The following is a 15461-nucleotide window of genomic DNA, read 5'->3' as shown; positions in this document are numbered from 1 at the left end:
TCTTCATCGCGAACTATCTTATGTATGTATTAGCTTCAGGACGGGCAAGTACGGAATCTGCCCACCCTTCCGTATTTCCTCTATAACTTAGTTAGAATTCAACTCTCTCCTTTTTCTCAGAGAAAACCAAAATGGTGGTTGTATTTTATATATTTATTTAGTCGTGACTTTTGAATAAAAGTGTTTTGTTTTATTAGACGGAATACAATAGAAAATGACATTGTTTTGCAAAATTATTTTGTCTGGCAATAAAAATACAGCGGTAATTACTTTAAGAATTAAAAAAAAAAACTAACAAATTAATTTGTTAAAAAAAACAAAACAAAAAAAACAACCCCAAAACAACAACAACAACAAAAAACAAATAAGAAAACAATTTAAATAAATGAGTTTTGAGAAGCACTAAAGAAACGAGAAAAAAAGAAAAGTTTAAATGGATAAACAAATATATAAAAACAACACAAATTAATACTAAATTGATATAAAATTAGTAAATTAATAAATTTAATTCAATACTGGAACATTCCCAAAGTCATTACATCAATGGTACCAGCACAAGTAAGGCAATAAATAAGAAAAAGTTCGTTTGCCAAAATCTCTATTTAGTTTTCACTGGTTAATAAGGTGGGCTCATTTGAATTAGCCCGACCTAGAACTAGAGAGGCCAGACAGCAAAAATCGGAGTTAGTTCGCCGTCAGGCGACGTGACGATGAGATGACGATGTGGGCGGAGTGGAGTGGTTGGGTGGTGGGGGGGGGGGGGGGTGATAAAAAAGAACAGGAGCGTATCCTGGTTTATGCATTACATGATGCATGGTGATTCGCAATCTATCAAAAATACACACAAATTGATTTCAGTACGAAGTATCAAGTTTAAGTAGTAACTTTTGAAATTATCTAATTTAAATTAGATTATTTCTGACCTGATAATACAGCATATAACTTGAAAAAACAGGCTGGTATTTGCCCACCCTGCCCATTATTACCAGCCGTCCCTGCATCACACCATTCAAAAATGAAGACAGAAATTTGGGTGATAACATTTTTGTAGTTTGACAACAGTTCATGACACCCTCATATAACGAGGAGTTTATATATCTGTTTATATTATAACAGCAATATGGCCGGATATACGTGGGCTTTCAGTTTGGTGTCGTTTGTGATATTATGCTTGAATTCTAGTGGATTATCTCGTGGATTATCCAGACGATCGTCGGCGCCGGAAACAAGGGAAGAAACTCTAAGAAGACATGCATCGATTTCTGGTTCAAGAGAGAGGGATGGCACGAGTGATGGTTATGACGCTGGACGTCACACAATGGCAGGTATGCTGTTATGCTATATTATTCGTGTATTTATCTGCATGAGTAAGTGCACGTGTATGTATTTTCTCTCTCTCTCTCTCTCTCTCTCTCTCTCTCTCTCTCTCTCTCTCTCTCTCTCTCTCTCTCTCTCTCTCTCTCTCTCTCTCTTTGCGCATGCATGTTTGGTCAATAGGCCAAATGATTTCTAATCACCAGACATGTGTATTTATGCAGCTAGAGGCCTTGTCCGGGTCAAGAGGTGGCTCACTGCAAAGGCTACATCAAAGCTACCAACTCCCATCAAATTGGAATTTTTCTCTGACATTTTATTTTCGAAATTGAAACCGCCATTCTTTCAGCAACTCAAGAAACAACAAATTCAAAATAGTTGTTGACTTGTTTATTGTCCCGGATGATCCAATATAATAACGTGGCGCAACAACAAAAAACAAACATCCTAACAAACTGAAATACAAACAGTCGGATAGACCAAGAGTTTGCCACACTTTTAGACCGTCTCAGCACCATTAAAGACAAATACATTCCAAATATCTCTAGCCACCGGACAGATTTCAACAATCTGGAAGTATGCATATATAAACTATTTTTAAGAAAGGCGACAGAACTTTAGCGTCAAACTATCGCCTATTTTCCTCAGCTGTAGATCTTACAAACTACGAGAGCATATTTGTAACACTAAACTAGCAGAATGAAACGGACATCACACTTAATGAGGCAAGGCATGGCTTTAGAAAAAAAAGTGATCCTGCGAGACCCAACTTGTCTCAATGATTGGAGAGATAGTTGACCCCGACAGAGAATGCCAAACTGGGCTCATACTTCAGGACTTTGCAAGGGCATTTGATAAGGTATCACACAGAAGTCTGCTTCATAAACTATACACTGTAGGAATAAGGTGTCCCTGAATATAATGAATCGATGACTTTTTTTTTGGTAGAACATAATAAGTTTTAGTAGAAGAAGTGGGACATTTGGTGTTCCCCAAGTTTCCGTACTTGGACCTCTCCTTTTTCTTTACATTTATCAACGACCTCCCCAACAACATGTAACTAGCTGCTCGAGTATTATGCACTTTATAGACACGTTCGCAGAGAGCTAACACAACTGGAAGCATGTGAAACTGAGTGGATGATGGTATTCCACGTCACCAAATGTACTCACAGGAACAAACAAGAACAAAATCTATTGAATTTGATTACCACATTCATAGCTAAAAGTTAGCTGCTAAGTATCTTGAGATTCACTTAACAGAGAACATGAAATGGAGCCACCATATCTCACAAATCGCATCTAAGGTAAACAATTGCCTTCATCGTAATAAATTTGAAAGGTTACCTAATGTCGACTCAGTTATACACGTTGACTGTTAGACCATTACTTGAATCCACATACTACAATATGCTTACTCAATTAATCCTTATCGAGCTATTGGGACTTCCTTATCTGTGTGTCGGCCGGGTTGGGCCAGCCTCTTTGAGTTCCTTATCCATGGATCATATCCAGGTTTCTCTGGGTTTGTCTCTTCGTCTTTTGCCAGCAGCCGTCCGACGGAGTGCAGTTCTTGGCAAAGCACTCGCCTCCATTCTGGCAACATGTCCTTATCATCAACACAATGGAAAAGATACAAAAAAGCACAGCGAGATGCATTCCAAATCACTACTAATCAATGAACTGACAGACGGCATAATGCAACTAACTCACTCACTCTATCCCATGACCGGTTGGTCGTCGGGGGGGGGGGGGGGGGGGGGGGGGGGGGGGGGGGGGACTCTCGGGATGTAAACTTCACGATTCGACGCCACTCATCACGGTCTTGGGCCTTCCTCATTAGATTGTTCCACGTCAATCCTGTCCAATCTTTAATGTTATCCTGCCACACTTTCCTCTGTCTTCCTCTTTTTCGGCAGCCTTCTACTGTGCCCTGATAAATTGTCTTGCATAATCTCTCGTGTCTTACGAGGTGACATAATGCAATGAAATTTATAGAAACACGATTGATGACAATTCTGGTTTTGATAAATGCACACAAAGGGTGTCTTAGCATAACAACAACAATATTGAAATAATGCAAATATCAAACTAACATTGTTTACAGTTCACCTTTTGAGAAAGAATCTGGTAAGAACTAATCATCTTTCTAGCTGGCAAAAGGGTTGTAGAAAACAAAGACTGACGAAACTTCAACCATCAAATTTGTTGATTTTGCCGTGCTGGTGCTAGAAATAATCTGAGATCAGAGCTGTGTCAGAACGATCCTTCATTCACGCAGATCCAGTGCTTTGGGGTCACTTCTTCTGACGTTGAAGTCATGTTATAGGTTGTTAAACAGTACGTAGCGGCCTGCAAAAGACATTTAAAACATACGAATATATTATGCAGAGTCAATTTGTCGCTAGTAGTAGTCCTGTACTTGACTCTAAGTGTAAATGAGTATTTCATAAGCGGAGTAGCCACAAATAAACGATGATGATGATGATGGTGACCATGATGATGATGACCATCATCATCATCGTCATCATCATCATCATTATCATCATTATTATTATCATCATTCTCATCTTTATTATTATTATTATTATTATTATTATTATTATTATTATTATTATTATTACTATTATTATTATTACTGTTATTATTATTATTATTATTATTACTATTATTATTATTACTGTTATTATTATTGTTGTTGTGGTGGTGGTGGTGGAGTGGGGTGAACTGGTGCTGGTGGTGGGGGTGTTGATGGTGATGATGATGATGATGATGATGATGATGATGATGATGATGATGATGATGATGATGATGATGATGATGATGGTGATGGTGATGATGATGATGATGATGATGATGATGATGATGGTGGTGGTGGTGGTGGTGATGATAATGATGACGATGATGATGACGACGACGACGATGATGATGATGATGATGATGATGATGATGATGATGACGATTATGATATAAATAAATCTTGACATTAGTACTTGATATGAATTAATAAACCTTGTAGAAACGCATGAAGTGCCTTTCTTACGGTTTGCTGTAAACGCCTCAGAAACAAGTACAGAACCATGTTTACCGAACCATCCAAAGAAAATACCTTTCCTAAAGGGTGATAATCGCTTCGGCGGCTAGACTCTCGAAGTGCAATAAACGGAACGCGTCTGGAAAGAATTAATGACTTTTAGTGGGTGCTCCAATCTACCTGCTCCAATCTACCGTGCATTTACAAAACGACTTTTATATATTAAAATAAAAATTGTCTTGAATTCTTTTGCTTCAAGTATCGATGAATTATAAACCGTCGAAAGCTCTTAAATCTGACACTTCCTGATGTCTAAGGTTAAAGAATGTGTTATAAGTTGTGGGAATATATATAAAATACAAGGTGCTCTTTGGGCATTATCTTTATTTCTTCTATTGTCTTTAGGCGTTATATTTCATTATGTACGTAAGAGTACAGCCATTTAAAGAAAAGAAAGGAGCAATTTTTCGCCCTGACACAACTTAAGCACCCTCAAAAATCTTGAAATAGAAACTTTTGACTTTCTCGTTGATTATCTCATTGTTGCATAAATCTATTGTTGTGTGGCTATGTGGTCTCGTGGTATGACACTCGCCTTCGGATTGGATGGTACTAGGTTTGAGCGGCGCGTAGTTGAGTCCTTGGAAGAGGTTCACATTCTCCCATCGTACCAAGTGTAAAATGGGTATCTGGATGTTAACAGCGTCGTCTCTGTCGGGAAAAAAAAAATGTAATATCGCCTTTCAATAGGCGTCATGGCTCGTCTAATGACCCCCAGTAAAGCGTTTTGAGCACGTGGATATAAATGGTCACGTTTTTAAATGCTTACGTTGCTGGCCATTTTGATTCATTGATGTTTGAACTAAAAGAATTCTGGCCAAAATGTAAAATAAAGGCGTTTTGTCAGCATACGGCTCTTGGTGCTCCCCACAGCGTCGCGAAACAAGACTCTCCCATGCTTTAGATCAACGAGAGAATGTTGCTGTTGAGAAATCCACCTTCCTTCTCTTTCAATTGTTTATTAGCCAGTTTATTTGATAGTGGAAGCATTCCCCGTGTATAATAAACTGTTTGTATCGAGTTAATCAGCATCAGAGGAGGCGATGGGAGACAAAGTGTAAGATAAGTAGGTCAAAGTAAGGCCATCTGTGAAGATAGGTGTGGTGTGATGGAGTCGTGGGTGCTTTGGAATGGAAAGGTGGCTGATCGGTGGAGATGAAACATAGGAAGACCTAAAAGACCACATTGAAGGGATAAAAATAAAGGATACAAAATGAGTAAATAGAACAAGAGAGTGAGAAAAGAAGGGTGGTGGAAGGGGGGGGGGGGGGGAGGATAGGAGGGAGACTCAAGCTTTTATATAGCAGAATATCCTCTAAATATACTTAAAGTCCTTTACAAAGTACATGTACTATGTTACATCTCAGTGTAATGAGAGAATGTCAGAAAAGAGACTTTTTTTTTCCAATGTCTCAACTTTACGCCGCCCAGTGAGCGACTAATCGGAGACATGTCAGTCCGAAGACGATTGTTATTATATCACAAGACTACAATAGTCCGTTTTCTTAGCGGCAAGTTCCGTGCGTTTTGTGCACTTTTTGTAACCAGCAAACTAAGTATACAAATTGGTGCAGAAAATTATGAAGATTCGAAAAATAGGTGGCTCCAAATACCATTTTTATTGAAAAGACCTTAAAATTCGTCGTAAAGTCTAGTGAAAACGCGCACTTTGTGACGTTTTGGCGCTCGATGACAAAAGTATTAAAAAAAAAACATTCTCACCCATTAAGAACATCTTGATGTGTTTTTGATCGTGGAGATATTTTTGTTTTAATGTTTTCCATTATTATTTACCAAAATATAGCTTTTAATTATTTTAAAACATTTTTTTTTTATTCTTCTGACCGCAGAAAAAAACCCCAATAAAAATTGTCCTTTTTTGCCCGTGCAACAAAACTATGAGTCATTAGGTCGACCTATCCTTTACTAAGTATGTACTAGGATGTCTTAGCGCCTGTAAACGAAAAAAACAACAACAAGAGACTAAAAAAAATATTTAAAGCAGTTAAAGAGGTTTCTTTCAACCATTGTGTACAGTACAATAATGCTAAATCGAAATGCGGTTTTGTCATCTGTCACCGCCTCTCCCTTCGAGATAACGACAGCTCCATCTACCGACAATGGCATCATGTGTTGTCTAAAAAATAACTGAGAGAATGAGTTTTGTCTTTTGAACGATGTCAACAAACTACAATTTTATTTTGTGCAATCGATATTCATTGAAAAGGTAAGGAACAATCTTTTTCATCTTTTATAAATGTCTTATATCATCGTGATGTTATTTTACTTTATGCGCATGCTAGTGCGATAAGTATTGCGCAATGTATGACAAAAGAATTGAGTTGTGAAAAAAGAATTGGGTCAGATCAAAGCTGAGTCACAGTCATATCATAAGCCCCCAGGATGCAAAAGATAGAGTAAGATTATGGCCCATGCTTGGATCTGAACATATTTTTCTATCTTAGTATAATATAAGTTACATGTGCTATGTCAGTACTAAATTTAGACCCTTTTAGATTCAATTAGATATAGATTAGCCTGTCGATGATTGATGATAAAATAACGGTGTTTATCATTACTGCTGACCGAGAAAGAAAAAAAACATAACTAATTTATTATTAACTCAGTTGATCAAAAAAAGAACATCTCCACACACAATTCTACCAATACACGCTAATATTCACACACATTGCTTTACCTTTTGCATGTTCAGGTTTGGTTTTTTTAAACAATGTATTGACTTGTTTGTTATATTTCTACTTGCCAGCCTCACAGTCCTTTGTTTCCTTAAAAGCATCATGCCTGGGGACCTCGTCAAATGGGAATGCTAGTTTGATTTGTTGAATGGTCAAGATTGCAAGGACTAAAGTTCCATTCTAACAGGTATTTGGAAGTATGTGTTCGTTGTGTGTGTGTGTTGATGTTGTTGTTGTTGTTTTATTGTTGTTTTGCAGAGAATCTTACCACTGAGCTATCCAAGCCCCGTCAACTAATATGTGTTTAACCTTTCTCACGCAAACACACACACAAATACACACTAACACGCATACACACGCACACACACACACTCGCAAGCACACAAACTTGTTCATTCTGTCATCTCTCAAGCTACCCTATATCGCCTTAAGATGGTAACATTTTCTGTAACTTGAGAAACTACGTAATTCACACTTTGTAGGAAATAACTTTAAATATTGTCTCTTGAGTATGTCATGGGGTTTTGATTTATTTTTCTTTCCTTCCTAGAATGCGCTAATATGGCAGGAGGAAAGAAGCGGCAGACATCCATTGTCGACTGTAAAAATCTGAACAAAGTTCCAAGACTCGATCAAGCTTCCCCTGAAATTGACTGGTTGAAGTGCCTGTTTTGTCAAGAAACCATTGAAAATTCTCCTCTCACAAACCCTAAAAAAGCAACCAAGTTAAATTGTATTGAAGACACTTATGTTGCCATTTCTGAGGATATCAAACTTTTTCATGACTCAGGTAGATTGCCAATAGCATTGAAATTCAATATTAACCAACCTGTGAAATGTCTTGCTAGTTTTTTGAGAGACAATGATGGACTTAACCATAAGAATTGCAGACACAGGTTTCATAAATCAAAACTCAAAAGGCTTGCAAAGAAGATAAATCAATGTAATAGTGAAGCAGTTGCAAGTCCTGATACAAGAGGCACATTAAACACATCACATATAAGCAAACACTGCTTGTTTTGTAAGGGTTGTGAAGGGGAATTGACTGAGGTCCGGACTCCTGCTCTTTCACAAAAAGTCTACTAGGAAGCTGTCCTTCTTTCAGATACAAGTATTCTTAGAGTATTTGGTGAGGGTGATCTTATTGCGGTGGAAGCAAAGTATCATAAGCCTTGCCTTATACTGTTCCACAGAAGAGCAGACGATTTTAGATGTAAAAATACTTCAGACAACAAATACAAAACACACATTGCAGAATGCAAACAGGATATTGTCAATTTTATTGATCAACAACAAGCTCGCACAGACACAAATGTTGTGTTTAAGCTGAATGATCTCTACAATTTACTTTTGTCAAAATTAAATGCCATAAATTTGTCGGATGTATATGTACATAAAACTAGATTCAAAGAAAATTAACTATCGAGAGTTCCTTCTTTAATGGAATACAGGGATGGGCGGGAAGTCTTGCTTACTTTCAAAGAGGGGAATATTATTTCACAAGCAGCTATTTCCGATTTAGATTCAAATGATGATCTTGCAATACAAAAAGCCGTTGATATTATAAGAGCAGAAATAAGAAATCATACATTCATATCACCCCTCAATATAGATCATGATAGCATTGTCAATAGTGTACCACACAAATTAGTGAAAATTGTGAATGGCATTTGAAGTGGTCAGTGTTCGCTAAGTTTAGGTCATCAGAATCGACATACCATGACAATTTCACAGTATATCATGTTGAACCACAACAACAAAAGCCCGCAAAATTCAGGTAGCACTAGAAAACAGTTGTCCAAGGAAACCCCAATCCCCGTTTATTTAGGAGTCATGGTTTTTGCCAAAACCAGAAAGAAAGGTCTTATTGATAAACTGTCTGCTCTGGGTTTATCAATTTCCTATGCTAGGGTAAAAGATATTACAGCTGAAACTAGTAAAAGAATTTGCCAGTTCTATAAAGAGACAAGTATTTCAACATCATCCAGAGATTTGTCTGTTTGTTGTTTGACAGAGCAACCAACTTATCTGCTGTCAATGAATGCCGGCGTGAACTTTTTACAAAAAAGTCACGCCTTCGAGACAATATGCCGCCAACTCGTGAAGCTCTCAAACAGCATTTAAATCGAGCAGTTTACCAAGCTGGTTATGTATGGAAACGCTCTCTTGCTAAAGACCCTAGTCTTCCTTCCAAATCAGATTTTGGTTGGAAAGAAGATGGGATGCCAAAGTGGTCCACTTTGACTGACCTTACACATGCCTCACAAAATCTGATTAAATGTAACTGTTCATCAAAGGGATGCTCCAAAAGATGCAATTGTGTTAAGGCATCTCTTCCATGTACTCTGTTATGTGCCTGCAATGGTCAATGTTCTAGAGACAATAATTGACTTTAAACACGTTTTTCAATTGTATGTTTTCAACAATGTAATTTTAAAAAAGGGATGTAAATCTATAATAATGCTGCTGTTAAATATGTACACAGAAAAAAAATGTTTTAAATGGTTCAATTCTTCATTGAATAAATATGTATTGTACAATATATATATATAAATTTAAACGTGTTATTTGCTATATGATAGAGATACATTGTACTCTTATGTTTGAGAGTGATTGTACGTGTGTGTCGGGAGGAGAAGGGGTACTTGCTTTGGCAGTTGAATTGTCTATTATTGTTTGTTTTTTTTAATCAAATTAATATTGCTTGATTTTAGAGGATGTGAAGATTAAAAAATGTTTTTGAAATGCATGGCATTTCAAATATATGTCAGATTCTAAACCATTTAAACAGTTTCCAGGAAGGAGATATATATTTTTTTTAATTTCCTGAAAAATCCCAATTGAATTTCGTATTTTCTTATATATTTCAATAAAATTCAAATGGAAAAATATTTTCTGAGTCCAAAGTGCGCAAGGGAATAGCAAAATAACCACATCATTATAAAATATTTATAAACCGTAATTTTTTGAGAAAAAAAATAAAATGTTGAAAAAATGTATTTTGTCACCTTTAAAGGGCAATAACTCGTGGTTCCAGCTATATTTCAACTTGGAGCCACCTATTTTCGAAATCCTCATAAAATTCTGCACTTTGTGTGAAAATTTCATGCTGGTTACACGATTTGCACAATTTTTCCGTTAAGGGAACGGACTACAATGCCGTTCAGATGAAGGATGGAAGGGGGGGGGGGGGGGGGGGGGCGAAGTTGCATGTCATCCGATGGTTTTGCATGGTGGCATCTTTTATCTGCTCGTAATCATGTAACTACAGAAACAAAGCAAATCTTACCTAATGATGTATATTTTTGACGTGACGATATAAAGAAACAAAATCTAATAAATGAAGAAAAAAAAAATAGAAGGAAAAAAAAAAAAGAGAAACATAAAGCAAATGCAATTTAATCTTAAACAAACCAAAAGACGGCGGTAAATATGCTAGAATATGATATTATAATTGGTTAGATTAAATCAATGAGTTTATCAATACTCAAACAAACAAAAGATATGACGAAATAATGATAAATGCATGTCACAACTTTAATGAGAAGAAGATGGGGGACGAGGGTGGGGCGGGGAGGGGGGGACAAGATATATATATATATATATATCTTGTCCCCCCTCCCCGCCCCCTTGTCCCCCCTCCCCGCCCCACCCTCGTCCCCCATCTTCTTCTCATTAAAGTTGTGACATGCATTTATCATTATTTCGTCTTATCTTTTGTTTGTTTGAAAAAAAAAAGTTGGCTCAGGATAGAGAAGGATGGAAACTGTTTGTCTGTGGCCTATACCCTGACCCAGGGTGAAAAAGGCAATGATGATGATGATACATATATATATATATATATATATATATATATATATATATATATATATATATATATATATATGTATATATATAAATATATATATATATATATATATATATATATATATATATATATATATATATATATATATTATATATATATATATATATATATATATATAGTGTGTGTGTGTGTGAGAGAGAGAGAGACTGAGAGAGAGAGAGAGAGAGAGAGAGAGAGAGAGAGAGAGAGAGAGAGAGAGAGAGAGAGATAGAGGCTAAGCAAATTCGTTTTCTGTTCCAAGTCACCCAGTGTGATAAAATCCAAATAAAGTAATTAGGTATAGACGTAACACAGTAGGTAGACGGTATGGGTAATCCAGACACTATTACTGGCCATTTACTCATTTATTGTTTTATCTCCAGTAGGCCTCAACTTGCTGATCCCAAGCCTTTTAGGAAGAGCCGAGTTCGTCGAGAGAATTCCACCTTATGGCTGGCGATTCCAACCAGCGTTCCAAGGCATCGTTCTCACACAGCCCCAGACATCTAGATTTGTACAAAGCCTAAAGGGCGATTTTCACATACGCCTTTCTGGGCTTCTCCTCAATACTACACAAACTGTTATTTTTTCTATTGTAGACATCCATAAAATTCTACCATATGTAGAACTCATTGTAGACTTGATAGAAAATAGAATCGTTCTACGATACTTAGGCGTTATTTCTTTTCAAAGAGTCAGCTTAGAAAAAGTATTTCCCAAGGATACAAGATGGACGGATCTACATGTTACGGTGGCAGAAGATTTTTTCTCAGCCTCTGTGGATTGTGATGATGGACGGAGGGTGTCTGAAAGGATGAGGCAGAAAATTGGGGCAATTTCAGAGACAGCCCAGTTTGTATTTGGGTCAAGGCCATATGGACAGAACGGATTGCAGGTCAGTAATCAATCTCTTTTTTTTAAACGCTCAGTGTTCCACTTGACCTGTTCATTCTATAGGTGCCGTCTTTCTGAAAAAAAAAACATATATATATATATATATATATATATATATATATTATATATATATATATATATATATATATATATATATATATATATATATATATATAAATTCGTCCGTTGTTGGATTTGGGAAGAATTTGTCAAATGCCTCACTATGCGATTAAGGTGTTAAAATAGGAAGGAAGAAAAATGAACATGCCGCATACACGATCAAACGACCAAATTATGCTTATAGTGCAATGCTTATTCAAAGAACTATCCTTTTCTCAACCATCTTGATTCTTTATAAAATTTAGCTTTCTTATATATAGCGTAGCATCCACTAAATGTACTGAAAGCGCTTTACAGGGGTTTCTTAGCCAACAGCAAGACTTAACATATAGTACATATTATGTTAGGCGAAATTACAAATTTTTTTTCTGACAATGACAATTCTGTTAACGGCCAGGTTCTCATTTTACACTTGAGTACGGTGAGAGAATGTGAGTAAATAGCCTCAACTATGTGCCGCTCAGAGCAGGACTCGAACCCAGGACCGATCTGAGGCGAGTGTCATACCACATAACCGCACATAACAATATATATAGCTCTTGTGTCTGATCTTTTTCTTTTCTTTTCTTTTCTATCTCAAATTGCCGTCGATAGATATAGTAGAGGGAGCGACATTATACTCTCACTGATTCACCTACTTTCAGAATACAGGTCAATTTCATTTCCATCATTTATTTAATTGAAACGGAAACCTATTTATGGAACATTAATTTTTTTGCGAGGACCTGGTAATACGCTCAAGTGAAGATAACTATCATACTTAACCTAAAAGAAGAGGAATCGTGAATCTAAAGTGGAAGGAGGGTTAGAAAAGTAATTAATTGCTATGCCTTTTAACTAAACAGTTTCATATTAATTTGTACCAGATTGGAAGAGATTATTATTCCTTAACACATTATATACGACGATGTCATTAAAAGCAGATATTAAAAGCAGTAACATAATTTAATTGTCTCATGGCACCCGTTAACATTTTTAAGATTTGAAATGTTACGTTATAACTGTACAAAATTTAAGTGAAGAGGACGTGATTGGGCTTAAGTCGACGTGCACAGACAAGCAAGTCTGATAACTGGACGCAATTATGGGCCTGATTTATCATTGTAATGGACAATATTTTGTGTTGGTTTGAGAGTATCCCCATTACAACAATAAGCCCATAATAATTTGGCTATCAGACCTGCAAAAAGATGTGCACATCGGCTTAAGTCCAACCTACAATACAGTGCCAGACATTGATAACGAAAGAAACAAATCAGTTTACAGTCCTTCATTGGAGGTCCCATTTCATGACTACTAGAGACAAGTGTTCACCATACTTAACTTTCCTCTATATTCCGTTTGATCCCCGAAGAGACAAAAGGCTACATCTGCCCTCTTCCAGCATATCTCGATCTTGATTAAAAATGCGCTTTTGACTTATTTGATTTTACTTGGAGAAAAGTTAAACATTGCAACATTCATGATCGAGGAAACAAAATGATAAATCATCTTCTTGATGGCTCGACAGAATTAATTAAAAAGCGATGGAAAAGGAAACATTTACAATCATCAACAACTACAACCAGTTAAATAAACATTCCAGTGGTTTTTTAAAAAAATATTTTACTTAATAATCAAAAATAATCATCTTCTTGGTGGCGTCGACAGAATTAATGAAAAAGCTATGAAAAAGGAAACATTTACAATCATCAACAATAAAAACCAGTTGAATAAACATTCCAGTAGTTTTTATTTTTAACTTACAAATATAAAATAGTCTACTTTGCCCTTGATATCAACCGATAACTTTGAACCGACGACCCATTAAAAAGAATTTTTTTTAATGAAAAGAATAGAAGAAGAAAAAAGAAAGAAAGAAAGAAAGAATGAAAGAAAAATAGAAAAGGAATTTGGTTATCAGGGGACATCAACGTGTCAAGTGCTGTGTACAATATCGTTTATTGTAGTTACTTCCCCTTATATTTCCCGCCATTATTTTTCTTGGAATTAAAAGACTTTCTGGGTGAATTTCGTAGTTTCACAGTACTTTTATTATATTGCTTTATCCTTTAGCCATTATGGATTTTCAATTAGTTGCAATGTCCAGTAGCTGACTCAGGCGTCCCATTTCAACCTCAAGGCACGGGGAACCTGACTTTTCTTTGTTTATGTACTGTAGATTTATCATTTGATTTTGAAATGTTCGGTTACGCTCAAAATGGTATTATCTAGTTTTATTTAATTCAGAAATCCTTCCATACGCCATTAGAAGTGGGTTTTTGATAATTTTAGCATTGAAGAATAAAGGGATATTAAAACCTAAACACGATATGATACTAAGTATGAGCGTTCTATACACTTTGCTTGGCCAGATATTAAAAAAAAAGATAGCATCAATTTCACATTTCAAATTAATGTACCTATCTATAATATTTCTATTTAACACGGCTAATTCGACAGACGAGTCATGGATAAAATTATCATTTGAATATTTCAGATTAGGCTACTGAATTGATTTGTTGAAAAAATGTATCAGGTTATTGCTCCCCCCCCCCCCCCCCCCCCCACACACACACACACACATACAAACAGAAGATACACACACTCACACAGAGACTTATTTTTTCATATCTCTGTTGTATTACAGGCGATAATTAATTATGCCCATTGTTTAACTCCATAACGGAAATAGGAAATCACGCCAAAATGTTTACCTATAGAAGGACCGAAACTGACGTCACTCGGCTCTTTCTTATTGTTTCTATAAAGCCATTTTGGCGATTAGTTCTCACTAACTTATATCAATCAGACTAGAAACGTTCAGGGTTACGCATAGATTTGTGTGATTGTACATTATGTCCAGCTGGTGAATGATGTGAGTGTTTTACCTAACCACACAGCATCAATAACTTGATTTCGTCCCTCTATCATATTCGTGATATAAACATGAGCAATGATAATGACTATGTTTAGTCGTTTGTTGAATGTTTTCCACCCAATTTATGAAACACTCCACGATATTTTCAATCCCAAAAATCTGTTTTGTTTTCCAGGGTGTGTTGTTTCATGCTACTATGACGAATCACAGTATGACCACATTGGACTGTAGTGCCAAGTTGGATTTTCCTGGTAATTTAACCTGATATCGTTACCTGATGGTATTGATAAGTCTCCAAGTTCTAGTTTGCTACCCTTTTCGACACATATCAAACTATTAAAGTCTGTGTTTGTGATAAGATGATACCGGACATTGCCCTTTCACTGCTGTCAGGAGAAAAATTTCCAGTATCTTATACTTACTGCTTGATAAATGTAGTTGTATAAGTTATTCTTGTGTTTTGATAAGGACATCCTAAGGACACTGTTTTGACCGAAAGAGCATTGAGTATTTGTAAAGTGCAATATCTACTAAACGTACTCCATGCACTTTAAAAAGGGTCCATAGCCAACAGTAACACTTAACATACTATTGGAGGAGACATAACACCTGTTAGGCAATACTACTCTTTTCAGAC

The 15461-nt window shown here is 36.2% G+C and overlaps 2 protein-coding genes across 3 annotated transcripts in view; both read left to right on the top strand.

Moving 5' to 3' along the window:
* The first annotated feature begins 1009 nt into the window (after positions 1-1009).
* Positions 1010-15461, top strand: part of LOC144967944 (uncharacterized) — an 88905-nt gene continuing 74453 nt past the window's right edge. Inside the window, exons 1-3 of one of the 2 annotated variants that reach the window (XM_078905744.1) lie at positions 1010-1325; positions 11337-11845; positions 15000-15075. In XM_078905744.1, coding sequence (XP_078761870.1) covers positions 1121-1325; positions 11337-11845; positions 15000-15075 — 790 coding nt within the window. In that variant the 5' untranslated portion in view covers positions 1010-1120. Of the gene's footprint in view, positions 1326-11333; positions 11846-14999; positions 15076-15461 lie in introns of both variants that reach the window. The other variant, XM_078905743.1, reaches the window with a different exon arrangement.
* LOC144967943 (uncharacterized) lies at positions 6254-10036 on the top strand. The gene is made up of 3 exons (XM_078905742.1): positions 6254-6634; positions 7175-7290; positions 7654-10036. Exon 3 carries the CDS (start codon positions 7665-7667, stop codon positions 8187-8189), a length of 525 nt encoding a protein of 174 aa, XP_078761868.1. The 5' UTR covers positions 6254-6634; positions 7175-7290; positions 7654-7664; the 3' UTR covers positions 8190-10036.

This window comes from Berghia stephanieae, chromosome 3 (genome assembly GCF_034508935.2).
Source record: "Berghia stephanieae isolate SIO BIC M18660-M18661 chromosome 3, UCSD_Bste_1.3, whole genome shotgun sequence".
Lineage (NCBI taxonomy): Eukaryota > Metazoa > Mollusca > Gastropoda > Nudibranchia > Aeolidiidae > Berghia > Berghia stephanieae.
The sequence above is the reverse complement of the archived record's forward strand: the minus strand, read 5'-3'. Positions and strand labels throughout refer to the sequence as shown.

What these genes read in the sequence shown, in the direction of transcription:
- LOC144967943 (XM_078905742.1), top strand. Translation starts at nt 7,665, where the DNA reads ATGGCAGGAGGAAAGAAGCGGCAGACATCCATTGTCGACTGTAAAAAT.